This window comes from Scyliorhinus canicula, chromosome 6 (assembly GCF_902713615.1).
Source record: "Scyliorhinus canicula chromosome 6, sScyCan1.1, whole genome shotgun sequence".
NCBI lineage: Eukaryota > Metazoa > Chordata > Chondrichthyes > Carcharhiniformes > Scyliorhinidae > Scyliorhinus > Scyliorhinus canicula.
In genome coordinates, this window is record NC_052151.1 from 83,458,248 (window position 1) to 83,484,912 (window position 26,665).

Here is a 26,665-nt window from a genome sequence, read left to right on the forward strand (position 1 = left end):
CTGTTGACCCTCCTAAAAAAGGCCTTCAGGATAAGGATGGGGAGGCACTGGAACAGGAACAAAAACCTCGGGAGCACCGTCATCTTAACGGACTGCACCCTCCCCGCCAGTGACAGCGGTAACATATCCCACCTCTTAAACTCCTCCTCCATCTGCTCCACCAACCTTGTGAGATTGAGCTTGTGCAGGGCCCCCCAGCTCCCAGCCACCTGGACCCCTAGGTACCTAAAGCTCTTCCCTGCCTGCTTCAATGGGAGCCTACCAATCCCCTCCTCTTGATCCCCCGGATGCACCACAAACAACTCACTCTTGCCCAGGTTCAAATTATACCCCGAGAAACCCCGAATTCACTAAGAATCCTCATCACCTCCGGCATCCCCCCCACCGGGTCTGCCACATACAGCAACAGGTCGTCCGCATACAGCGACCCTCGATGCTCCTCCCCACCCCGCACCAGGCCCCTCCAGTTCCCTAACTCCCTCAATGCCATGGCCAGGGGCTCAATCGCCAACGCGAAGAGCAAGGGGGACAGGGGGCACCCCTGTCTCGTCCCCCGGTACAGCCGAAAGTACTCCGACCTCCTCCTATTTGTGGCTACACTCGCCATCGGGGCCTCGTAGAGCAGCCTCACCCACCGGATAACCCCTCCCCAAACCCAAACCTCTCCAACACCTCCCACAAATACTCCCACTCAACCCTATCAAAGGCCTTCTCCGCATCCATTGCCACCACTATCTCCGCCTCCCCTTTCATGGCCGGCATCATAATGACATTGAGGAGCCTTCGCACGTTCGTATCCAACTGCCTTCCCTTCACAAACCCCGTCTGGTCCTCGTGAATGACCCCGGGCACGCAATCCTCTATTCTAGTGGCCAGGATCTTTGCCAGCAGCTTAGCGTCGGCGTTCAGCAGCGAAATCGGCCTATATGACCCGCACTGCAGAGGGTCCTTGTCCCGCTTCAGGATCAAGGAAATCAGCGCCTGGGCATAGTTGGGGACATAGTTAAAGATCCGGACCAACAGGGGGCCCAACAGGTCCAAATACCTTTTATAAAATTCCGCCGGGAACCCATCCGGCCCCGGCGCCTTCCCCGACTGCATGCTCCCTATCCCTTTGACCACCTCGTCCAGCTCGAACGGCGCCCCCAGTCCCTCCACCTGCTCCTCCTCCACCCTCGGGAATCGCAGCTTGTCCAAGAAGCGCCCCATTCCACCCCCCTCCACCGGGGGCTCCGACCGGTACAGTTCTTCTCTGAAGACCCCATTAACATCTACTCCCCTCTGCGCCACCTTCCCAGCCTTATCCGTCACTCCCACAATCTCCCTGGCCGTGTCCCGCTTTCGGAGCTGGTGTGCCAGCATCCTGCTCGCCTTCTCCCCGTATTCATACACCGCCCCCTGTGCTTTCCTCCACTGAGCTTCCGCCTTTCTGGTAGTCAATAGGTCGAATCTGGCCTGAAGGCTACGCCTCTCCCCCCAGCAATCCCTCCTCTGGAGCTCCGCATATCTCTTATCCACCCTCAGCCGAACCTGGTCCACCACTCTCAGGTGTGTCTCCTGGAGCATGGCCATATCCGCCTTCAGCCCCTTCAGGTGCGCAAATACCCGGGCCCATTCAGCCCCCTCACATTCCAGGTCATCAGCCGGATCAGAGGGCTCCCTGCCCCCCTCCCCTGCCGATTAGCCATACCCATCCCTTGCCCACTCCCGGCCAGCGTCCCCCGCTCTGCCAGTTTCCCACAGCGGCAACTCCCCCCCCCCCCCCCCTCCAGCACCCCCTGCGTCCTCCAGCTCCTTCCTGACCGTTTCAGCAGCAACCCGGTACCCCACCCAGGCTAGGACCCCTCCTAGCCGCGCCCCTCCCTCCATAGCACTCCCGTGAGCCAGCTAACCTCTGCTGACCCCGGCGACTCCCGCCCTACCTCCGACTCCTCCCCACGTGGGACTACCCCTCCTCCATCGTGCACGTCAACGGGCCCTCCTTCTCCCCCCCCCCCCCCCCCCCCCCCCCCCCCCCCCCCCCGCTCTTGCGCGGGAAAAGAAAGCAGCCAGCAATGACCTGCGCTTCTCAGCCCTGACCCCGCCCCCACCATCCCCCAGCGCGGGAAACCCGCAGAAAGCCCGCGCTTTCGCACTGCCCGACCCCGCCTCCTCCAGGGCTACTCCCATTGTCAGTCCCCCCCACCAGCTCCCCGAACTCCCTGTTTACCCCTCTGCCCGAACCCGTCCACCCGACCCCTGCAGAAAAACCCATATTGAAAAGACAAATCAACATCACCCCACCCACCCTAAGGCCAACCCACATCTTGCATTAAACCAAGCAAATACAAATACAGTATTATACAGCATCCCCCATCTTAGGCCCTCAGTTTGAGTCCAATTTCTCGGCCTGTACAAAGGCCCACGCCTCCTCCGGGGACTCAAAATAATGGTGCCGATCCTTATAGGTGACCTACAGACGCGCCGGCTGCAACATGCCGAACTTCACACTCCGTCTATGGAGCACCGCCTTCGTCCGGTTAAACCCGGCCCTCCGCCTCGCCACCTCCGCACTCCAGTCCTGGAAGATCCGCACCTCCGTGTTCTCCCACTTGCTGCTCCGCTCCTTCTTGGCCCACCGGAGCACACACTCACGATCCACGAACCAATGAAACCGCACCAACACCGCCCGCGGTGGCTCGTTCGGCTTAGGCCTCCTAGCCAGAATTCTGTGGGCCCCCTCTAACTCCAGGGGCCCCTGGAAGGACCCAGCCCCCGTCAGCGAGTTAACATAGTCACCACATAAGCCGCTAGGTCCGACCCCTCCAGCCCCTCCGTGAGGCCTAGGATCCGCAAATTCTTCCTCCTTGACCAGTTGTCCAGCTCCTCGAACCGCTCCTGCCATCTTTTATGGAGCGCCTCGTGCATCTCCACCTTCCGCGCCACGGCCACGACCTCATCCTCTCTTTCGGAGGCCTGCTGCTGCAGCTCCCGGATCGCAGCCCCCTGGGCTGTCTGGGTCTCCATCAGCTCCCTGTTGGTTACCTTCAGCGACTCCAGCAGCTCCAACTTAAGCTCCTGGAAGCAGCGCAGCAGAGTCGCCTGCTGCTCCTGAGCCCACTGCCTCAGCTCCTCAAGGCCCCCGCCGGCCGCCCTTTTTTTCTTCCTTCCCCAGCTTTTTCGGGGGTGCTTTCTCCGGTTTTCTCCTTACCCCACTCCTGGTCCGGACCATAGGACCGTTGGGGTCGACTCCTGACCTCTTCCCACGTCGGGATTTGCCGCCACAGCTCCGTTGGGGGCCCTGAAAAGAGGCCCAAAGTCCGTTCTCAGCGGGAGCTGCCGAATGTGCGGCTTAACTCCTCATTGCCGCCACCGGAAGTCTTTGGCATTGATGTTAACTGTACATGTTTAGGAAGGCAGTGTGAACTACAACCAGTGAACCTTTTCAATCTGAAATATATATGTAATGTTTTCCATGTGCCCTTTTAGTTTGAAATCACTCGGTTGTAGATTTCATCCAAATAGCTGAAACTTGAGGCTTCTTGTTCATTTCCTTTACCCTTACGGACCTCCACATAACCATACCCTCCTTGTCTAAATCTGGACAGCTTTATAAATGCCTGTGGATATATTTTTAATGTGAACCAAAATAACACTTGTCGCCTCATCACAAATGATCATTTTAGCATTTAACTCCCAAAAGAGTAGTGCTATGCTGTAAACACTGGAGGGTAACAAACCATTACTGCTATCTTTATCTTTAATGTTTGTTTTAATGGTCTTTGAGTAATTTGTTTCAATTCTGTTACTTTCATTCTTTTGTAACGGCTTCAACAGTTCCCTGGTATTGGTGTAAGTGCCTTAGCTTAATGAAATTCTCACTATTGTCTTAAACCAAGTTCCTTGGAGCTAAATACAATTGATCTCTGCTTGTGGAAAAATGGCTTTGGGAATATACTGTCTGTATAATCCTGGCATATTGTTCTTTCAAATAGTGGCAGATGTTACGGGGTTTTACAATCCAAAGAAACATTTCTAAGAGACTCAGCTTTATTGTCTATTGAACTCCGTACTGCTTCATGTGTTCCAATACTCATTCAAGCTTTATTGAACTATATAAACTACTTCAATAAATCACAAAAACAATGACAGGTGTGATGAAAGAAAATTATAGAAACTTTATGTATAATTATCGAATGTATCAAACAGAGCAGGAAGTCAACAGGTATCTTCTGCACACTGCTGGTTCACTGTTTACTGGACTTACAGTACTCTGTAGAAATCTTCAATGCTGTTAGTCTCCCCTACATCTGTGACCTCTACCAGCAACCTTCCTTTGAACCCTGAAAGGCTACTGATTGCTGATGCTTAGTTGGGAATGTAACCACAAAACATGCAACAGTTTTTTATTGCACAATTGTAACAGTCACAAATTACCTTTGATCACCTGGCACTTACTTGCAGAGAGTACAGCTATGCGTATCAATTTGCTGAACAATGGCCAAATTATGCGGTAGAAATATTGGTGACGCTATCTGCACTTGCCATTATTAAAGAGCAGGGAGCAACGTCCAGTGACAGCACATGCATAAACACACAAATCAGGAGGATACTGTCCAAGTTGCACTATCCCTCCAAAAGCTACACTCTAATGGTACCTCACGGAGAGAATGAGTATTGGAACACATGACGCAGTACGGAGTTACGGAAATTGCATGATAGATATCCACTGAATACCAGAAAATGTTAGGACTTGTTCATTCCAATCCAAATTAAATGTTTCAACTCTTTTATTTTTTTATTTATTTATATATATATATATATATATATATATATATATATATATATATATAAAAAATCTCTCTTTATTCCACTTCATGTACATGATCAGCATTGAATTCATTGTTAGGCAGTCGCTTGGAGTCTAGGATAACTTGCTTCTACACTAAAAATGAGTTCTCAGGTGACTGAGGATTGATTGATTGATTTGATTTATTGATTTGATATATTGTCACATGTACCGAAGTACAATGAAAAGTATTTTTCTGTGGCCAAGGGAGCGTACACAGTACGTACATAGTAGGCAAAAAAAATAATCGACAGAGTAAATTGACAGATGGTACATCGACAAACAATGATTGGTTACAGTGCGGAGCAAGGGGCCAAACAAAGTAAATACATGAGCAAGAGCAGCATAGGATGTCATGAATAGAATTCCTACAGGGAACAGATCAGTCCAAGGGAGAGTCGTTGAGGAGTCAAGTAACTGTGGGGAAGAAGCTGTTCCTATGTCTGGATGTGCGGTCTTCAGACTTCTGTACCTTCTGCCTGATGGAAGGCTCTGGAAGAAGACAATGCCTGGGTGGGAGGGGTCTCTGATGATGCTGTCTGCTTTTCTGAGGCAGCGGGAGGTGTAGACCGAATCAATGTGGGGGTGGCAAGCTTGTGTGATGCGTTGGGCTGAGTTCACCACACTCTGTAGTTTCTTGCGATCTTGACCCGAGCAGTTGCCATACCAGGCTGTGATGCAGCCGGATAGATCATAGAATTTACAGTGCAGAAGGAGGCCATTCGGCCCATCAAGTCTGCCCGGCTCTTGGAAAGAGCAGCCCACCCAAGCTCAACACCTCCACCCTATCCCCGTAACCCCACCCAACACCAAGGGCAATTTTGGACACTAAGGGCAATTTATCATGGCCAATCCACCTAACCTGCACATCTTTGGCCTGTGGGAGGAAGCTAGAGCTCCCGGAGGAAACCCACGCACACATGGGGAGGATGTGCAGACTCCGCACAGACAGTGACCCAAGCCGGAATCGAACCTGGGACCCTGGAGCTGTGAAGCAATTGCGCTATCCACAATGCTACCGTGCTGCCCCTAGGATGGTCTCTATGGCACATCTGTAGAAGTTTGTGAGAGTCAATGCAGACATGCCGAATTTCTTTAGCTTTCAGAGGAAGTAGAGACTTTGTTGGGCTTTCGTGACTGTTGCATCAACATGAGTGGACCAGGACAGACTGCTGGTGATGGTGACCCCCAGGAAGTTAAAGCTATCGACCATCTCCATTTCGGAGCCATTTGTGCAGACGGGGATGTGTGTCGTGCTAGGCTTCCTGAAGTCGATGATCAATTCCTTGGTCTTTCCAACATTTAGAGAGAGGTTTTTTTGTACACCATGTAACCAAGGGATTTATCTCCCTTCTGTAGTCTGATTCGTCGTTGTTTGCGATACGACCGACCACAGTCGTATCATCCGCAAACTTTATAGATTGAGTTGAAGTTAAACCTTGGCACATGCATGACCAACAGAAGTCCAATGCATGACCAACAGAAGTCCAATGCATGACCAACAGAAGAGCAGACAGTGGTTAGAGGAGCGGGTGGGTGGGCGCCCAGGTGCCTTGTACTCCTTTTGCTCTAAGTTTTCAACTCCTCCCCAGATGCTTTTCCCCCGCTTCAGCATCTTCGAACAATGAGCACTACAGCACAGGAACAGGACCTTCAGTCCTCCAAGCCTGTACCAATCATGATTCCAACCTTTGCCAAAACCCTCAGCACTTCCTTGTGTCGTATCCCTCTATACCCATCCTATCCATGTGTTTGTCAAGATGCCTTTTGAACGCTGTTAATGTATCTGCTTCCACAACATCCCCTGGCAATGTGTTCCAGGCACTCAACACCCTCTATGTAAAAAAAACCTGCCTCGCACATCTCCTCTAAACTTTGCCCCACCAACCTTAAACCTATGCCCCCTGGTGACTGACCCCTCCACCCTGGGAAAGAGTGCCTGCCCATCCACTCTATCCCTCATAATCTTGTAGACCTCTATCAGGCCACCCATCAACCTCCATCTTTCTAGTCCGAGTCTATTCAGCCTCTCCACATAGCTAACACCTTCCAGACCAGGCAACATCCTGGTAAACCTCCTCTGCACCCTCTCCAAAGCCTCCACATCCTTCTGATACTGTGCCGACCAGAATTGTGCGCAATATTCCAAGCGTGGCTGTGCTAGGTTTCTATACAACTGTATCATGACTTGCCAGTTTTCATACTCGATGCCCCGTCCAAGCATTCCATCTGCTTTCTTGACTACCTTGTCCACTTGTGTTGCCACCTTCAAAGATCTGTGGACATGCATGCGCAATCTCTCTGACTTTCCATATTCCTCAGAGCTTTGTCATTTACGGTATATTTCCCCTCTACGTTAGACCTACCAAAATGCATTACCTCACATTTGTCCGGATTGAACTCCATTTACCATTTCTCTGCCCAAGTCTCCAACCTATCTATGTCCTTCTGTATCTCCTAACAAACCGCAAACTTACTAATCAGACCGGCTTCATTTTCCTCTCAACCGTTCATGTACACTACAAACAACAGAGGCCGAGGCACAGATCCCTGTGGAACACCACTAGTCTCGACCTTATATTCAGAAAAACACCTTTCTCCTGCTACCCTTTGCCTTCTGTGACCGAGCCAGTTCTGAATCCATCTTACCACCTCGCCTCTGATCCCTTGTGACTTCACCTATTGTGCCAGTCTGCCATGAGGCACCTTGTCAAAGGCTTTACTGAAGTCCTTGTAAACAACATCCACCGCCCTCCCCTCATCAGTCATCTTTGTCACTTCATCAAAAAACTTGATCAAGTTAGTGAAGCACGACCTCCCCTTCACAAAACCATGCTGTCTATTGCTTATGAGTCCATTTGTTTCCAAGCGGGTATAAATCCTGTCCCTGAGAATTCTCTCCAATAATTTACCTACTACCGGCGTGAGGCTCACCAGCCTACAGTTTCCAGGATTAACCCTACTATCTTTCTTAAACAGCGGTAACATATTAGCTATTCTCCAGTCCTCTGAGATCTCACCTGTAGCCAATGAGGATACAAAGATGTCAGTCAAGGCCCCAGCAATTTTCTCCCTTGCTTCCCTCAGTATTCTGGGGGTATATCCCATCTGGCCCAGGAGACTTATCCACCTTAATATATTTTAAAAGACCCAATACCTCCTTTTCGATGTTAACATGATCCAGACTGTCCACACACCCTACCCAAGAATCATCATCCACAAAGTCCCTTTCTTTGGTGAACACCGATGCAAAGTACTCATTTAGTACCTTGTCCATTTCCTCTGGCTCAACGCATAGATTTCCCCCCCCCCCCCCCCCCTCCCCGTTCTTAAGTGGTCCCATTCTTTCCCTGGCCACCCTCTTGCATTTGACATATGAATAAAAAGCTTTGGGATTCACCTTAATCCTACTTGCCAAGGACTTTTCATGACCCCTCCTAGCCCTCCTAATTTCCCGCTTCAATACCTTTCTGCTTTCTTTATACACCTCAAGGGTTTCAACAGCTCTCCACCCTTCTAGGCCGTACAAAAGTTTCCTTTTTCTTTTTGACGAGGTTCGCAATATCCCTCGTTATCCAAGGCTCCCTAAACTTCCCATACTTATCCCTCGTTCTCTCAGGAATGTGACTTTCTGAATCCTGATCAACTGTCGCTTGAAAGACTCCCACATGTCCAATGTTGATTTACTATCCAACAGCCGCACCCAATCCAAATTCTTCAATTCCTGTCTAATGTTATCATATTTGCCTTTCCCCAGTTTAGCACCTTAGGGTTACCCTCATCTGTGTCCAAAAGTACTCTAAAACGTATCGAATTGTGGTCACTGTTCCCAAAATGTTTCCCTACTGAAATCTCAACCACCTGTCCCGGCTCATTCCTCAATACCAGGTCCAGCATTGACCCTTCCCTAGCTGGACTATATATATTGCATCAAGAAGGCCTCCTGGATACACCTTACAAACTCTGCCCCATCCAAACCCCTAGCACTAAGTCTGGGATTCCCAGTTGTCAGTGGGGATATTGCACTTTTGCAAGGAATTTTTGAGGGTGTCCTTGAAGTGTTTCCTCTGCCCTTCTGGGGCTCGCTTACTGCATCAAAGCTCCAAGTGGAGCACTTGTTTCGGGAATATCATGTCAGGCATACAGACAATGTGGCCTGCCCACTGGAGCTGATCGAGCATGGTCAATGCTTCGCTGCTGGGGATGTTGGCCTGAGCACAAACACTGATGTTGGCGCACCTATCCTGCTAATAGAACATAAGAGCATTTAGTGCAAAAGGAGGCCATCCGGCCCATCGAGTCTACACCGACCCACTTAAGCCCTCACTTCCACCCTATCCCCCAACCCACCCTATCCCTCTAACCCAATAACCCCTCATAACCTTTTTGGACACTTAATAGCAATTTAGCGTGGCCAATCCACCTAACCTGCACGTCTTTGGACTGTGGAAGGAAACCGGAGGAAACCCACGCAAACACTGGGAGAACATGCAGACTCCTCACAGACAGTGACCCAGCACAGAATCGAAGTCTGGTGCTATGAAGCCACAGTGCTAACCACTATGTTACCGTGCTGCCCATTGATAGATTTGCATGATCTTGCAGAGGCAGCACTGGTAGTTCTCCCGGGTTTTTAGGTGCCTGCTGTAAATAGTCCATGTCTCTGAGACATATAGGAGACGGGTATCACTACTGCTCTGTAAACCATGAGCTTGGTGCCAGGTCTGAGGTACTGGTCTTCAAACACTTTCTTTCTCACCACTGAAGGCTGCACACTGGCACACTGAAGGTGATATTGAGCCTTGTCGTTGATGTGTGCCCTTGTTGACAGTATTGTCCTAGGCCTCGCCTTGGATCTTGATTTTGATAACCAGGGCGGGGAAGGGGGGTTGGGTAGAGGATCTTTGTCTTACAGATGTTTAATATACGGCCCATGCTCTCGTACACTTTGGTGAAGATGTTGGCGAAGCCTCCGAGCGTGCTCAGAAACAAGCATTGTCTGCGTGCCATAGTTAAACGACAGCAGATGGGATGACCTTTGATCAAGCCTGCAGGTTACAGAGTTTGAACAGATTCCCATTTGTTCTGTAGTCTAGCTCCCCTCCAGCTCAGAGGTTGCAGAGGGTGCAATGGAGCATTGCAGCAAGGAAGATCGAGAAGCATGTTGGTGCAATGACCCAGTCTTTCTTGACCCCCAGTCCAAATGTGAATTGGGTCTGTGGTCAGAATCATGGCTTGCATGTCATCATGAAGCAGGTGCAGGATGGTGACAAACTCCCGTTGAAGACACATTATCTACTGAGGAGGTCTTTGCTCCTTCCAGTGGGCGGTGACTACCCCTCTGTTCTTGCTGAGCGCATTTCTCTTCTTGACCAGAAGTGGGGCGGGGGCTTGGGTGCTTGGTCCGTAGATGGTCTTTACTGCGCCAAATAAACATCACGTATCATGGTTGTCATCTAACTGCTCGATCTCCTACGCCATCTCCACCCACCATCTGTTCTTTCGGTTTTGGTTTTTTGCTGGACCTCAGCCTTCAGCCCTCTGTGGAGCTGCTTTTTTTTGCTCGAGTTGGGTTGCTGTTTCAGTTTCAGAATCGAGTGACCAAACATCTCTTCACGGATGCTGATTGTGGATGCCTTGAGGGCAGACCAGATGCTGTGGACACTCTGCACCTCTGGGTCACCGGGAGTCGTCAGGTTGGCAGTAGGCACTGGCTAAATAGAGCTCTTTTATCAGTGTCAATTTCCTGCAACGTTGTTTCTGTTGCTGTCGCTGCTTTAGGCCTACATTGATGTTGATCAGAGTGAATTAGACATGTTCTATCCAGCTGTTATCGGCTCCTGCAGTGGCGCAAGTGACACTCGCTTCCTTGTGGTTCCTCGCTCGGACGATAACTATGTTGAGCTGGTTCAAGGCTGGAGTGAAATTCCTCTTTTGGACTCGGCTGTTGCTTCCAATGTTGGCCATATAAACAGGACTTTAGCACACAGGTTCTGGTGTGAGCCAAAGCATTGTGAGACGTTTGTTTATCCCACAAGGCGAGTCTCACGAGACGGCCAACTAGTTTGTTTCTAATGGTAAAGCCAACCCCGTCGAGGCGGTGAATCATCTTCTAGTTTACCTTTTCAGAAGATGATGTAGCCTCCACTTTGTTTTTTGAGCTGGCCTTCCCCTGCCCACTGCGTTTTGCTCAAGGGTGTGAATGTTGAAACACCTGAGCTTCTGGGAAACAGTCTGAGGATTTTGGGTTTGTCCTTGAGGGTCCTGACATCAGGTCATGACTTCAGTTTTTTTAAATAAATTTAGAATACCCAATTCATTTTTTCCAATTAAGGGGCAATTTAGCATGGCCAATCCACCTACCCTGCACATCTTTGGGTTGTGGGGGCGAAACCCACGCACACATGGGGGGAATGTGCAAACTCCACATGGTCAGTGACCCAGAGCCGAGATCGAACCTGGTACCCTCGAAGCCATGAGGCAGCAATGCTAACCAGTGCGCCACAGTGCTACCAATGACTTCATTTTAAGGGGTGGAAGATGCCTGTGCGTGAGTTGTATTAGCTTGGGGTAGCCGTTGCACACCAACCACATGAGCTTGACTGAGTATAGCATTGGATTAAGTGTTAATTTGGGCCCTGCAGTTAGAATTTTGTCAAAGGGCATAATGGTCTACGCAGGACCCAAGCCTGCATGGATGGGTGACAAGACCCTGGGCAGCATTTTAATGACAGTGGCCAATTGGCTACTATGTCAAGTCCGTGGTCAAGGAATCCCAGACCTGCATTGACTCCAACAGGCATCCGAGGGCGAAGTGATTACCCCTTTCCAGTACTATGGTGGTGGGAGACTAGTAGACCACACTGTTGAAAATCGGCAATTAATATTAGTCGACCCTGACTCCTCCACCACCATCCACAATCCTTAACCCAAAATCATGCTGCTAAGTTTCACCAGGCTTTTCAGTGGGGTACAAACTAGCCACCTTTGATAATCCCAAGGTACAGGCAGTTCTCAAGTCTGCCCCAAGTGTATTCACACCTTGATGGTTGGTGCAAATACAATGGGTCGAAAGGCCTCTTCTTGTGCTGTAAAACTCTTGACTCTAAAAGAGATCGCTGGTGGAACCAACAGTCTACTTCCCAGAACTGCTGGCCGAATTGGAAGCTGACAGGTGTACTCTGCTGAGGCTACATGAAGAAAGCGAGGGCGCCGCCATGCTGAGGTGCCCTCCGAGGCAAAAATCTACTTGGCTAAAAGATTGATGGATATTGGGCTGTGCATCCTCCAGCAGCAGCACTGGTCAAGGTGAAACACTGCTTACCCTGTTCATAGTTTCTGGATCCCCTATAGAGGGCGCTGCACCAAGTCCATTTCGAATCTCTACTGTTTCTCATGCAAAAACCCATGGGGGGCGGGGGAGAAACAAAAGACTGGAATTTGTATTTAACACCGTTCCTGATCACAGGACATCCCAAACATCTTTATAGCCAATTAAGTAATTTGGAAGTAAAACGAATAAAACCAAATCCTGCAGGTGCTGCAACTTCAGAAATTTAGTCATTCATTGTTAGAATTTGCACACACAGTCCCACAAACAGTAATGTGTTGGTAACAAGGCAATCTGCTTTTGTGACACCAGTTGAGGATAAAATATTGTCTGGGACAGCTGGGATAACTCCGCCAGTCCCCCTTTGAAATGATCTCTTGTATTCATCTGAGAGGGTCCCTGAAAGGGAAGCACCACAGTGCAGCATTACTGTCGCACTACATGGAGTAAATGCCTGGAGATTTGTCAGGGAGTGGACTTGAACCTACAATCCTCTGACTCAGGCGAGAGTGCCATCAACTGAGTCACAGCTGACCTGCATAGAAACCCCGGGCAGGAGTGAATATAATGAATGACAAGCACCGCTCATTCCGCACTGTCTGCAAAATCTATTAAGTATCAACCTTTCTCGCAGCACTGACAATCTTTCGAGAAATAATTTAATCATGATAAAGCAATACTTTTCAAAAGACAGAAGCAGAAGAGTTTATTATATTCTATATACTCAGAAGATTTATGGTACATGTTACTGTGTTAATTGTAACTTTACTATATGTTATCATGAGAGATTTCCTTGTTGCTGTAACCGTGTATAAAAGAACTGTCTGGGAAACTGAGTTTCATAAATCAGAAAAACTTAAACGATCGAAAATCAGCTCTTGGGGCAAGCTAATTGCTTGGTACTCAACTTAGTAAATCAAAAGCTGATTGTGATCCGTCACAATTTCAAGCAACTCCTAACAGTCCCTGAGGGTCATGGGTTAATCTTATAGTGTCTGGGACATTTCCCAAAAGAAGTCTCGTGTGATCCAAACTGACAGCCATTTGGCACTATCTGTCAATTCTTGTTTACCAGTTAAGCTACTAGGAAACCTTAGGGCCCTGACTGATATTTATGCACCACTAAAGATTCTGTAATGTTTGGCGTTGTCAAAGTAAATGATCACCTGGTCATTGTAGAAAAGTTGTGACCGGACTAGACAGGGTCAAAAAAATGTTAGCAGAAATCTTTTTTAACTCATGAGTTTTGTAAATATCATAGCATGCAAGAGTTAATTTCATTGAGATCTATCTGCTTGTTTATAATAACTACATTTGTCTGCAAATATGGTGTCTCTGGAAGATTAAAAGGGACATGCATTTGATAATTGCTGCTGCTTGGCCTACAAGATAAAATGAATGCTTTTCTGTTAGATGCTGAGATGAGATTTGTTTTCCATTTGTTTTGGAGAATGATTTTACAGGAGGTTTTCTGCTGAAAGGCTGAGCCAAATACTCTTTCCTTAATCACGCACTATTTACGAGTTAGATTGCAGAAGAATCTTTTTTCTTTCCCACAGTGTAAGTTGAGATGAGTGGAGCAGAAGGTGGATGTCTCTGAGCGAAGATGCAAAGCTTAGCACAAGTAGGGGCTTATGTCAGCAGTCCGGTTCTTGCAAACCATAACGTAAGAGCCCTTAAATAGTTGCCGTCATCAGCTCTGGCCTCCAGCATATGGTCTATTAGAACACGTGACAGAACATGGCGGAGGAATTGAAGTAGCTATTCATGTGGTAGGAGTGGTCACTGTATTAGGTTTTAGTTTATGTTGACAAGGCAGTGTGTTCCTCGTTAGATCATTGCAGCTGTTTATTTTCTCTCTCTCTCTCTCTCTCTCTCTCCTCACACTCTCTCTCTCTCTCTCTCTGTAGAGTTTCTGGGTTCCACCTGCAGCAGTTGTGCTTGTACTATTTTGTTGCTGGACACTTATTGCCTTTTTTTTGTTTGACAGGCAGCGAACAGCAAAGGCGCAGATCTATTCAGGATCTAACAATAGTTGGAACAGAATCTAATCAGGTACGGCTTGTTCATTTTGGTGTAATTTGATCTAACAGCATCTCTTGAGGCCTACTAGGTATGTAAATGGTCTTGAAACTGTTAAGATTTTGTGTAATTAAAATTTTAGAATATCGATTATTGGATGAGAAAAGGAAAATGTTTAGTATTGAGGAGGACACAGTATAAAATTTTGGCTTGGTACCATTGGCACTTTCCCCACACACTTGATTGACAGCAAATTAATTTTAGGCTTCAGCACAGCTACAGATTTCTGCAGAGACCATTGCATCCTTTAAGGAAATATTGGATCAATATTTTAAGGAGAGGTAATGGGCCAGTTGAAATAAACCCCTTCATTTCTCAAATGCTCCTGTTAGAGCTTTCAGCTCTGTTAAGATAATCCTTACGTTTTTGTTTCTACTACCCCACCCATCACATTGCAAACATTTTCCTCCTGAGTACAAGATCTTTCCAATAATTGTTTGAGCATACGATTTTCATTTCAACTTACTAGCTTGATTTATTCTGGTTCTAACTCACCTATGTTTTTAAAAAATATATTTCATGTACTCATTGTGACCTTGCTCTTTAGACAGCAGGAACATTTTTCTTCGTTTTACAGAACAATATAAGCAAATACACCTGGAAGTGATGGTTAGTAATTGAATCTGATGCCCATCCTTACAACATCTGAACTCCCAGGATGTTGCTTTTAAAGTGACTCCTATATACTTTGGCTTTTGGGAGAACAGTTCTGTGCAAATTTCCATCCTTTCTAAAGTTGATCATAACAAGGCACTGTACTTGAAGGATTACTATTTGCTTTGTAATCACTTCAAATTTTTCAAATGATAATCAACTAGCCAAATATCAGAAAGCACATGCATTATGAAATTATATGCCTGGGTTGATTTGGTTGCAGATGTGCTGGTTTCTGCAATACTGCTCTGGTCATTTTCGACTTAACATTAGGGTTTCTCCACTGAGTTGAAGGAATAAATCATGATATTGTGTAATGTAGAATTTTGCTAAAATAAAGTTCAGAGAAGTGTTCCCATTGTCCTTAAAAGCATTAATTTCATAGGTGCATCATCCTTAATACTTTACCCAAAAAATGATTTATTGAAACTAATGGTCCATCATGGCTAAAGAAGAAAAATTCTATTTTTATTAAAAGAGGATCCAAGTCTTCAATTCATATTTTGAGGATCGTATTCCATGATTCTGTGCATTTTTTGTGAAAAATGGAAAACCACTATGGCTTTTATTCATGTGGTCCTGGTGATTGATGGAATGATATTCAACTTTGTTTGTATCATAACCAGGCCAAACTTGCTGTCACCTGATAACCACATTAGAGTAGTATTTAATGGATGTGAAAGTCATGGTTCTTGCTTGCTGGCTGCACAAGCCTTTGGTAGTTTTAAAATGATGAAAATAAAAATCGCTTATTGTCACGAGTAGGCTTCAAATTAAGTTACTGTTAAAAACCCCTAGTCGCCACATTCCGGCGCCTGTTCGGGGAGGCTGGTACGGGGAGGCCTACCATATCAAGCACTTTTAGTTTTGGGGAAGGCCTACCACATCAAGTACTTTTAACTGAACAGTGGCAGGGGCCTTGCCCAGAACCGCAAGTCCCACCCACCAAAAGCTGTGAGGCAGTAGGAGGCCAGCATTTCTATTGAATGGCAGTGTCGCCGAGTCCAGGATCATCATAGGATCCCAAGCTACAAGTGAGTGATGGTGAACGGCTGGGGTGCAAGTGGTCCCTTTTCTACACTCTCAGCCTGCCCCCCACACCCAAGTCTCTTTTACTGGGGGAGCCTGTGCTTGTCGATCTCTCCATAAGGTGAGCCCCAGCCATTGCGAGTGGGCATTAATTAGTTGCAGGGCTGGAAATTCATTCAAAGACCTTCCTGCCACAGACTTAATTGAAGTGTCTCCCAAACACCACCCTCCTGCCCAATTAAATTCCCCCACCTCAAACCCATCACATGGGAGCACACTAAATTTCACCTTGCTTTTCCCATCATGGGAAAATAGAGATCCATCAGGATTAAGAAACATGGCAAATCTTTTTACAAGATTGAGACTAACCAGTGCACCTCTCTTTCCTCCACCCCTATTTTTAATCCTCCATGAGAGCAGTACAACTTGGGACTTCTTGGTCTATGTGGTTTGCTGAGCCATTGGGAAGGATAAAACATGGGACTCAACTTTGCAGTCAGAAGTGAAACAACCACATACCAAAATCTAGCGATCTCTGTGACATTGCTTTCTCTTTCCCAACTTCAGTTTAAATCTCTGACATTCAAACAAGAGAATCTCCAGGTATCCAGCAATAGTGATGTCCTCAAGCAGGGTATTCTCTCAGACATCAAGCTAGCAAGTTAAATTTTGCACATAGCACAATAAATGATTAAGAAACAACAATGCGGTTAAGATAGGAAGGAAAATGTCAAACTTTGTAAATTATTTTTAAAATTTGTGGAATTTCTTAACGTAATTTGACATTCAACAAATATAAAATGATACTTCCAGGGACAATGAGGTTGTTTTGTAGTAATTTTGAACTTAGTATGCCGTTTAAAAACTTAGTTATTCATTTAGCATGGAGTAACAGCAAGACTAAGCACATAAAGAAAGGAATTTCCTGTCAGTTTTTTTCTCTTTAAATAACACACCCTTTGGAGAAGCAAAAAATCACAGATAACGTCTGGCTTTCTGCATTTATCTGAAGATTTGCATGCAGCAATTTATACAGCACCTCACAGAATGAAACGTCCCAAGGCACTTCACTGGAGCATTACAAAACAAAATATGCCACCAGGCTCTACAAAAAATATTAGGGCAGATGACCAAAACAAAAGGCTAGGTTTTAATGAATATTGCCGGAAAAAGAGACATGTTGTCAAAGCTTTTTTGTCTTGCGCTCATCAGGACAAGCACAAGAATTCCATATTTCGAACAATTGCAGTTTATACTTCAGAAGAAAACAATGCTGTTTGGTTGGCAAAGTCAACTCTGACCGAGTTGTTGCCATGAAGAAAGCAACAGGGAACAATAGTCATTAAAAAAGGCCCAAGATTTTTAAGAAGCAGAGTACAGACTTAACCAACCTTACAAAACCCCAAAACAAATGTTTGCTGTCAAAGGTAAACCTGCAAAAGGGCTGGCCAATCCTGATTGCGCTAACAGCTACACTAACAAACAATTTAAGATAATAATCACTTCTTGTCACAAGTAGGCTTCAATGAAGTTACTGTGAAAAGCCCCTAGTTGCCACATTCCAGCGCCTGTTCGGGGAGGCCGGTACGGGAATTGAGACGCCGGCCCGACGATGAGTGCAAGATAACAAGCATTGTGTGGAATGCACTGACAGCAGACATGGTGGAGTCAGTCATTAGGGACATTTAAGCGACTCTTAGACAGGCACATGGACAGCAGTAAATTGAAGGGGTGTCGGTTAGCGTGATCTTAGATTTTAGGGTAAATGGTCGGCAGAACATCGTGGGCTGAAGAGCCTGTACTGTGCTGTACTGTTCTATGTTCTATGTCTTTCCAGCAATATTCAAGCTCTGTACTACCAAGCGATTGGTTTAAAGAGTGTCTTAAAGGAGGGGAGGCGAGTAGACTGAAAGATGTATTGAGGGTGTTGCAGAGTTTATGACTTTGGCAACTGAAAGGACTCTAGAGTTGCTGTCCATTTCAGAGGAGTTATGAGAGTGAGCGCAGATAGTTTTGCAGTCATTGCTGTCACAGTAGCTGTCTGTTTTTTTAAAATCAGTTCTATTGATATTAAAATATTTGTTCCACCTTGGTTTTATTCCTTTTCCTGCATCAGCAACCTACTACCCTAAATCCCCAATGTACCCTTCTGTTTTTATTTTTTAATCCTTACAGTAGATCAATATTTTTTCACAGTGATGCACTGTACTGGTTACTGTTGTCCCTTCCATAGTAAAAACAGTGCATCAAGTCTCATAGACGGTCACACACAGGTGTGAAAACAACATGAATTTATTCTCACCCTATATTCCAATTTGTTTTTCCCCTCTGACAATAGAACATTTTCTTACAGATTTTAATCCTTTGGCAGCATAATAATCTTGAACATCTGATTGCAAATATGGCCTAATTTTTTTTAGTAACATTGAAAATCCGTTCAAAAACTATATTATCTAGACCTTTCAAATCAACAAAATCAGATTCACTGGACGAATGTGTAAGAAAGCTCATTGTATATTGAATAAAGGTACCTGTCTGTTTATGTGAAGGTAATGATTATTTAATTGCTTATTAAAAAGAAAACCTAAATATTTCCAACGGTTTATGTAGTGAGGAATTTAATTTTTTTTTTCACAGGGTAGCAGAAATAGCAGCCGGTCATCAAGTCCAAGCGTGAGGATGATCACTGCCGCAGGCACTCCTTCTGAGAAAGCTACCCGCAACTATGCATGGACACCAGATGAATTGACAGGTTCGCTTTGGCTTTTGTTTTACAAGGGTAAAGGTATTAGAATGGAATTTTCCTGGCAGAAACGTCATGAAAAAAAGACTATCAACCTGAGGCGAATGTACACTATGTGGGGAAATGTGGTCAACACAAAAGTAATAACTACATTTTGTGCCTTGTGTGTAGAATGGTTATCTGGAATATAGTAAAATTCTGCACTCACTTCCTGTCTGTGCCACCTGATCCTTTTTTGTCACACTTTGTCCATTTTTCCATTATAAATGCCAGTGCCCTGATGTTGTCAGACCTCCCTCTTCCTCCTTATCTCCTTCTGTGCTGACAAGTGCCTGGAAATCTGGACCATTGTTTTTATTTCCCTTGAGTAGAGCATGTATGTCCCTTTCCACCTATCCTCAACCTACGCCCCCCCCCACACACACACACGCACACACCCGCACTGACACACACACACCCGCACTGATTGTTTCATCCTCTTCTCCTCATACACGTCCTCATCCAACCTCAATACTTGGGGCTTGATTTTACATGGTGCTCGTCAGAAGAAGATCTAGGTGTAGATCAGTAGGAGCAATGAATGATTGGTCAAAGGAATTGTCATTCAAAGGAGGGTCACAACTCAAAGGTTAAATGATGGGGCAAGAGAATATGAGGGATGGTGAGGACTGGTGATGCAAGACAAAATAATGGATAGTGGTGTGAAGCCATGAGGGGCTGAGCTGCAGAAAGGAGAGGCAGTGAGGATAGTTTTGACTTCAGGCCGTATTCTGGGATGAAATAAAATTTGGATTGGAGGGGAAACTGGTGGAGTTGGGGTCAATCAGAAATGGTATCCTGGGTGAAAGGTTTAGTTACGGGTGAGGTTGAGCAAGCGGGATTGGATGAAATGGTGCAGCATGTGAACAGCTGACAAGGCTTGCAAGAAACATCCGATGTTTGCACTTTATATGGAGGAATATTTCCCAATGTGCTGCTCATTCTGCATTAGATGTGTAATATGATGCTACATAATATGAAATATCACTGAATTACAGTGACTGTAAAGGTCAAACAGCGTTTTACTGTAGGAAAGTTGATTACTTCAAGTTTTTAGACCCGAGTGGAACTTGTAAATTAGTGGCCCTGATTACTTTTAACCATGCAGTTAATTTTATCTAATATAGTTTCTTTAGAAATCCAGGATATAGAGGATGATGATGGGGAATATAGGTAAGCAGTAGATAATAAAACTGCAGAAACAATGGGGCTATTATGAGTGTAGTTCCTATTCACAAAGTAGATTCACGGTTTGGAAACATTGGGTAAGCTTTACTTTTTGGATTAAATTTAGAACATAGAACATAGAACAGTACAGCACAGAACAGGCCCTTCGGCCCTCGATGTTGTGCCGAACAATGATCACCCCACTTAAACCCACGTAACCCAACAATCCCCCCATTAACGTTACACTACGGGCAATTTAGCATGGCCAATCCACCTAACCTGCACATCTTTGGACTGTGGGAGGAAACCGGAGCACCCGGAGGAAACCCACGCGCACACGGGGAGGACGTGCAGACTCCACACAGACAGTGACCCAGCCGGGAATCGAACCTGGGACCCTGGAGCTGTGAAGCCTTGATGCTAACCACCATGCTACCGTGGTGAATTTATCTAATCAATTTATTGTTCAATGGCTGAATCCAAGTTCCGGAAATTTTAATGTAATTGTAAAACTTGGCAGACCGGTGGGGGTAGAATTTATGCTGGTTAACTCTGGCAATATGATCGACAAATTCCACATTTTCTCAGGCGCACAGGCCCGAGGAGGAACTTTTTAAAAGTATAATTGATTTACAAAGCAACAGGCTAGTTTGTATCAATTAAACTGTAGGTGTTTCCAAACCATTTTGTCAAGTTATTTTCAGTGGTTTTAAATCCGGTTACCTGAGGGGCTGTAGTAGTACAAGAAGGCACCTCACCACATTCTCGAGGGCAATTAAAGATGGGCAATAAATGTTGGCCTAGCCAACAACGCCCACATCCCATAAATGAATTTTTAAACCATGGCAGATTGGATGCCCTGACTAAAAATGCTTTTTTAGCTGTTAAAGCTATGATTAATTATATTAATAAAACTGCACCATTCTTAAATGCATGAGGGAATAATTTTTAATAAACAATGAAAATAAACAGTCATGTTCTAATATCTGCCCATTTGAGCTGTATTTTGGAAGTTTCTACCTTTGTGATTAACCAAATGAATTTTAGTGATAGTTATAATTTGTTATTTAACCAGTACTATTTCAAGCATATTTTTGCCACAACTTCCTGATTTGTGGATCATAATTTAACATAAGAACTAGGAGCAGGAGTAGACCATCTGGCCCTTCGAGCCTGCTCCACCATTCAATGAGATCATGGCTGATCTTTAGTGGACTCAACTCCACTTTCCCGCCCGAACACCATAACCCTTTATTCCTTTATTCTTCAAAAAACTATCTATCTTTATCTTGAAAACATTTAATGAAGGAGCCTCAACTGCTTCACTGGGCAGGAATTCCATAGGTTCACAACCCTTTGGGTGAAGAAGTTCCTCCTAAACTCTGTCCTAAATCTACTTCCCCTTATTTTGAGGCTATGCCCCCTAGTTCTGCTGTCACCCACCAGTGGAAGCAACCTCCCCGTATCTATTCTATCTATTCCCTCCCCTTCTAAATTTCAACGAGTACAGTCCCAGTATACTCGACCTCTTCTCGTAATCCAACCCCCTCAACTCTGGGATTAACCTAGTGAATCTCCTCTGCACACACTCTAGTGCCAGTATGTCTTTTCTTGGGTGAGGAGACCTAAACTGAACACAATACTCCAGACGTGGCCTCACTAACACCTTATATTGATGCAGCATAACCTCCCGAGTCTAAAACTTCATCTCTCTAGCAATGAAGGACAAAACTCCATTCGCCATCTTAATGACCTGTTGCATGTGTAAACCAACCTTTTGCGACTCATGCACTAGCACACCACTGTTTGAAAAAAGGAGGTTAAAAAATTCCACTAAATTAGTTAGGCATGCCCTGCCCTTTATAAACCCATGCTGCGTAATTTCCATCCAGATAGCTCGCTATTTCTTCCTTGATGATAGATTGCAGCATCTTCCCTCCTACTGAAGTTAAGCTGACTTGCCTATAATTATCCACTTTCTGCCTACCTCCTTTTTTAAACAGTGGTGTTACGTTTGCTAATTTCCAATCCGCCAGGACCACCCCAGAGTCTAGTGAATTTTGGTACGTTATCACAAGTGCATTTGCAATTGCCTTGGCATCTCTTTTAGTACCCTGGGATGCATTCCATCAGGGCCAGGAGACTTGTCTACCTTTAGCCCCATCACTAGCTCGCATCATGACTAACTAAATGACTAGCATCATTTAGCTCGCCCATCACTACCTCCTTAGTGATGACAATCGTCTCAAGGTCCTTACCTGTCATAGCCTCATTTCCATCAGTCACTGGCATGTTATTTGTGTTTTCCACTGTGAAGACCGACCCAAAAAACATGTTCAGTTCGTCAGCCATTTCCTCATCTCCCATTATTAAATCTCCCTTCTCATCCTCTAAAAGACCAATATTTATCTTAGCCATTCTTTTTTGTTTTATATGTTTGTAGAAACTTCCACTATATGTTTTATATTCTGAGCAAGTTTACTCTCATAATCTATCTTACTCTTCTTTATAGCTTTTTAGTAGCTTTCTGTTGCCCCCTAAAGATTTCCCAATCCTCTAGTCTCCCTCTAATCCTTGTCACTTTGTATGCTTTTTCCTTCAATTTGATACTCTCTTATTTCCTTAGATACCCATGGTCAATTTTCCCTCTTTCTACTGTCCTTCCTTTTTATTGTTATAAAACTTTGCTGAGCACTGTGAAAAATCGCTTGGAAGGTTCTCTACTGTTCCTCAACTGTTTCACCATAAAGTCTTTGCTCCCAGTCTATCTTAGCCAGCTCTTCTCTCATCCCATTGTAATATCCTTTGTTTAAGCACAAAACACTAATGTTTGATTTATCTTCTCACCCTCCATTTGTATTTTAAATTCCACCATATTGTGATCGCTCCTTCTGAGAGGGTCCCTAACTATGAGGTCATTAATCAATCCTGTCTCAATACACAGGACCAGATGCAGAATCATTTGTTCCCTCGTAGGTTCCATTACATCTGTTCTGGGAAACTGTCGCGGATACATTCCAGAAACTTCTCCTCAAGGCTGCATTGACTGACCTGGTTAAACTAATTGACATGTAGATTAAAATCCCCCATGATAACTGCTGTTCCATTTCTACATGCTTCAGTTATTTCTTTGTTTATTGCCCACCCGACCGGAATGTTACTATTTGGTGGCCGATAGACTACTCCTATCAATGACTTTTTTTGTCTTACTATTCCTGATTTCCACCCAAATGGATTCAACCTTATCCTCCATAGCACTGATGTCATCCCTCACTACTGCCCAGATGTCACCCTTAAATAAATGAGCTGCACCACCTCCCATACCATCCACTCTGTCCTTCCGAATAGTTCGATACCTTTGGATACTTAATTCCCAGTCGTGACCATCCTTTAACCTTGTTTCAGTAATAGCCACTAAAACATAGTCATTCACGATGATTTGCGCCATCAACTCATTTACCTTATTCCGAATACTACGAGCATTCAGGTAAAGTACCCTGTTGTTGGCTTTTCTACCTCCGTTTTGAATCTTAACGGGTTCAGTTCCTGTGCCAGCTGAGAATTCTGAATTCCTCCTCTGTGTACCCGAACAGATGCTGGAATGTGGCGACTAGGGCCTTTTCACAATAACTTCATTGCAGTGTTAGTGTCAGCCACTTGTGACAATAAACGTTACTTAATTTAATTTAACACCTCTATCGGTAATGTCTCCGAATTTATTTTTCCTTTTAATTTTTCTCCTAATTTTCCTTACCGTTGAACCCATATCCTCATGTAATAACCTGCTGCTTCGCTTTCCATTCATGTTTTTACTCCCCGTTTTATTCCTTTTAGTATTACTGGGCCTACACACTGAGTTCTCCTCAGTCACCTTACCCTGTACTGTGGCCCTTTTTGATTTTTGACTATGGCTTCTCTGCCTTTCACTTTTCCCCTTCCTGCATTTTGTTTCTGTCCCCGTTTTGCTTCGCTCCGACGTCCTGCATCGGTTCCCATCCGCCTGCATTAAACATTAGTTTAAACCCTCCCCAAGAGCACTAGCAAAACCCCTCCCCCTCCGCTGAATCCCAGACATTGGTTCCAGCCCTGCCCAGGTGCAGACCGTCCAGTTTGTACTGGTCCCACCTCCAGGATCAGCCATAGCTTAGTTGGAAGCACTCTTGACACAGATTTCTTAATAAAACTCCCCCTCCTACATGCCGTCCAAGCTTTCTGATCCGAAAGGGACTTTCCGATCTCATGGTCCTGTCGCCGATCACCTCAGGTTGTCTATGTGGGGGGGATCTTGTTTCCTCCAGGTGGATGCTTGGTGTGGGACACCTTTTCACATGTGTATGCTGTTGCACATCAGCAGACACACAGTTCACAACTCAGAGTAGATCCAACTCCGGTGGCAAGGGAACCCCGAAATCTGGGGATCACTCGATTGCTGCAGCCTTCATCCGCCATTGCAGCCGTTGCTACCATACGAGTACCTTCAACCTGATCCACCGTCGTGGACATGTTAAACTTTGAGGTTCAACCCCCAAGGCACTCTGCATTTTCACCTTTCTGTTAAAATCTGCCTCTTTGACCAAATGCTTGGTTACATGTCTTAATTTTGTCATTTAAAACTTTGGGCACGACTCTCTAGCCTCAATGCGCTCTTCCTTGAGTGAAATGAGGCCGGAGAATAGCAGGAGAGGCCGAAAACAAGAACCGCGCCAGGCTCCAGTTTGCGATGCAACCGGCCCGCTCCCAGGTCGGTGAAATCGGGATCTCGCTAAAGCGAGAAACTAAATATCACCACTTGAGCCCAATTTCCATACAATTAACGGAGGCGACCCCATATCCAAAGACCTCCCGTGATTCACTGCCTCCCCAGCAAGTGGTCATGCTGGTGCCAATTTATGTAGATCACAAACAACAGTGGTCCCAGCACGGATCCCTGTGGAACACCACTAGTCACCCTTCTCCATTTTGAGACACTCCCTTCCACCACTACTCTCTGTCTCCTGTTACCCAGCCAGTTCTTTATCCATCTAGCTAGTATACCCTGAACCCCATACAACTTCACTTTTTCCATCAACCTGCCATGGGAAACCTTATCAAACGCCTTACTAAAGTCTATGTATATGATATCTACAGCCCTTCCCTCATCAATTAACTGTCACGTCCTCAAAGAATTCTATTAGGTTTGTAAGGCATGACCTTCCCTGCATAAAACCATGCTGCCTATCACCGATAAGTCTATTTACTTCCATATGTGAATAGATCCTATCCCTCAGTATCTTCTCCAATAGTTTGCCTACCACTGACGTCAACCTCACCGGTCTATAAGTCCCTGGATTTTCCCTGCTTCCTTTCTTAAACAAAGGGACAACATTAGCAATTCTCCAGTTGTAGAGGGCGACTGTAGAAGTCAGGTATTTTAAATACACTTAATATAGGTAAGAAGACTGTTTAAGACAGAAATATCAATTCCCAGTTTTAAAATGAAAGAACCATACAATTTCCAAACTCAGTCATGAGTTTGCAAAACACAGAACCACTGATAAAAACATCAAATTTTTCCAAGGGCAAGGGCGGAATCCATAGCAACGAGGGATAAGGATGAAGTATTGTACGGTTCTCACGCAGCTCGAGATTAGGTTGAATCATATCCCATAAATTATACAAGCTAAAAAAAATATCTTGAACTATATTGCCTTGTTTTTAATAAATGGACAGTTAAAACATCGACTCAAATATAATATATATATGTATATATTTGATTCCAACATTCTCAGTGAAACAATCTTATAAAAGACAGTTTGAGTTGTATGTTCTGAATTATGCCTCGCATAGTATGATGAGATAACATGAGGTCTCCATGGTGGCAATAGGTAGGTCAGCATTAGACCAGTTTTTGCTGGTTTTGATAAAGCACAATATCCCATGAGAAACATACCAATAAGCAACAATTAGAAGTGGCGTTACATTGTCATGATGGACGGCTTTTTATCAAATCAAATGTGTTTTGAATATAGCTTAAACCAATGAGGATTATAGTGAGGTGTGATCAGATCGCTTAAGACAGATATCAAATAGTATATCCATGGATGATTTGACCACCATTTTTAGTGAGGTGAAGAGACGAGAGACAGACAAGTCAGAAAGGCAAGAAGACAGACAAGTCAGAAAGACAAAGAGAGAGAGAGTAAAGGAAGAGAATTAGAAAGAGTTCTGTATTCCTATTTCATTTTCATACTTTAACTTCAGCCTTTGACTTTTAAAGTTGTGTTCAGGCTATTGTCTCAGAGGATAATTCCTGTGAATTTTTGAAGAAAATCAAATTGTCTACAAACTACCTTTTAAATCATTTCCAAGTTGTAACCAATGAACTTTGAATAAAACAATTCTTATTTGCACCTGACAAGTTTTTAACTTGAATTTCTACTGAGTTTCAGCTATATCTCACCAACAACCGGCAACCGTAAATTAAATAAAACTGGATCAAATCCTTAAGATACTTCACACCAGTCCTCCGGGACCTCACCCATGCTCAAGGATGCTGTAAAGATTTCTGTTAAGGCCCTAGCTATTTCGACCCTCGCTTCCCTCAGTAACCTGGGATAGATCCCATCCGGTCCTGGGCCACCTTAATGTCTTTCAGAATATCCAAAATTTCCCCCTTCCGTATGACAACTTGACTTACAGTATTTAAACATCCATCCCTAGCCTCAACATCCGTCTTGTCCCTCTCCTTTGTGAATACCGATGCAAAGTACTCATTAAGAATCTCACCCATTTCCTCTGAGTCCACACATAAATT

At 45.0% G+C, this 26,665-nt stretch overlaps 1 protein-coding gene across 2 annotated transcripts in view; it reads left to right on the forward strand.

Moving 5' to 3' along the window:
- map3k7 (mitogen-activated protein kinase kinase kinase 7) overlaps positions 1-26,665 on the forward strand; it is a 174,304-nt gene that overhangs the window by 122,038 nt on the left and 25,601 nt on the right. For both annotated transcript variants that reach the window (XM_038799586.1, XM_038799585.1), the window contains 2 exons: positions 14,149-14,213; positions 18,561-18,675. In XM_038799586.1, the coding sequence (XP_038655514.1) occupies positions 14,149-14,213; positions 18,561-18,675 (180 nt within the window). The remainder of the gene's footprint in view (positions 1-14,148; positions 14,214-18,560; positions 18,676-26,665) is intronic.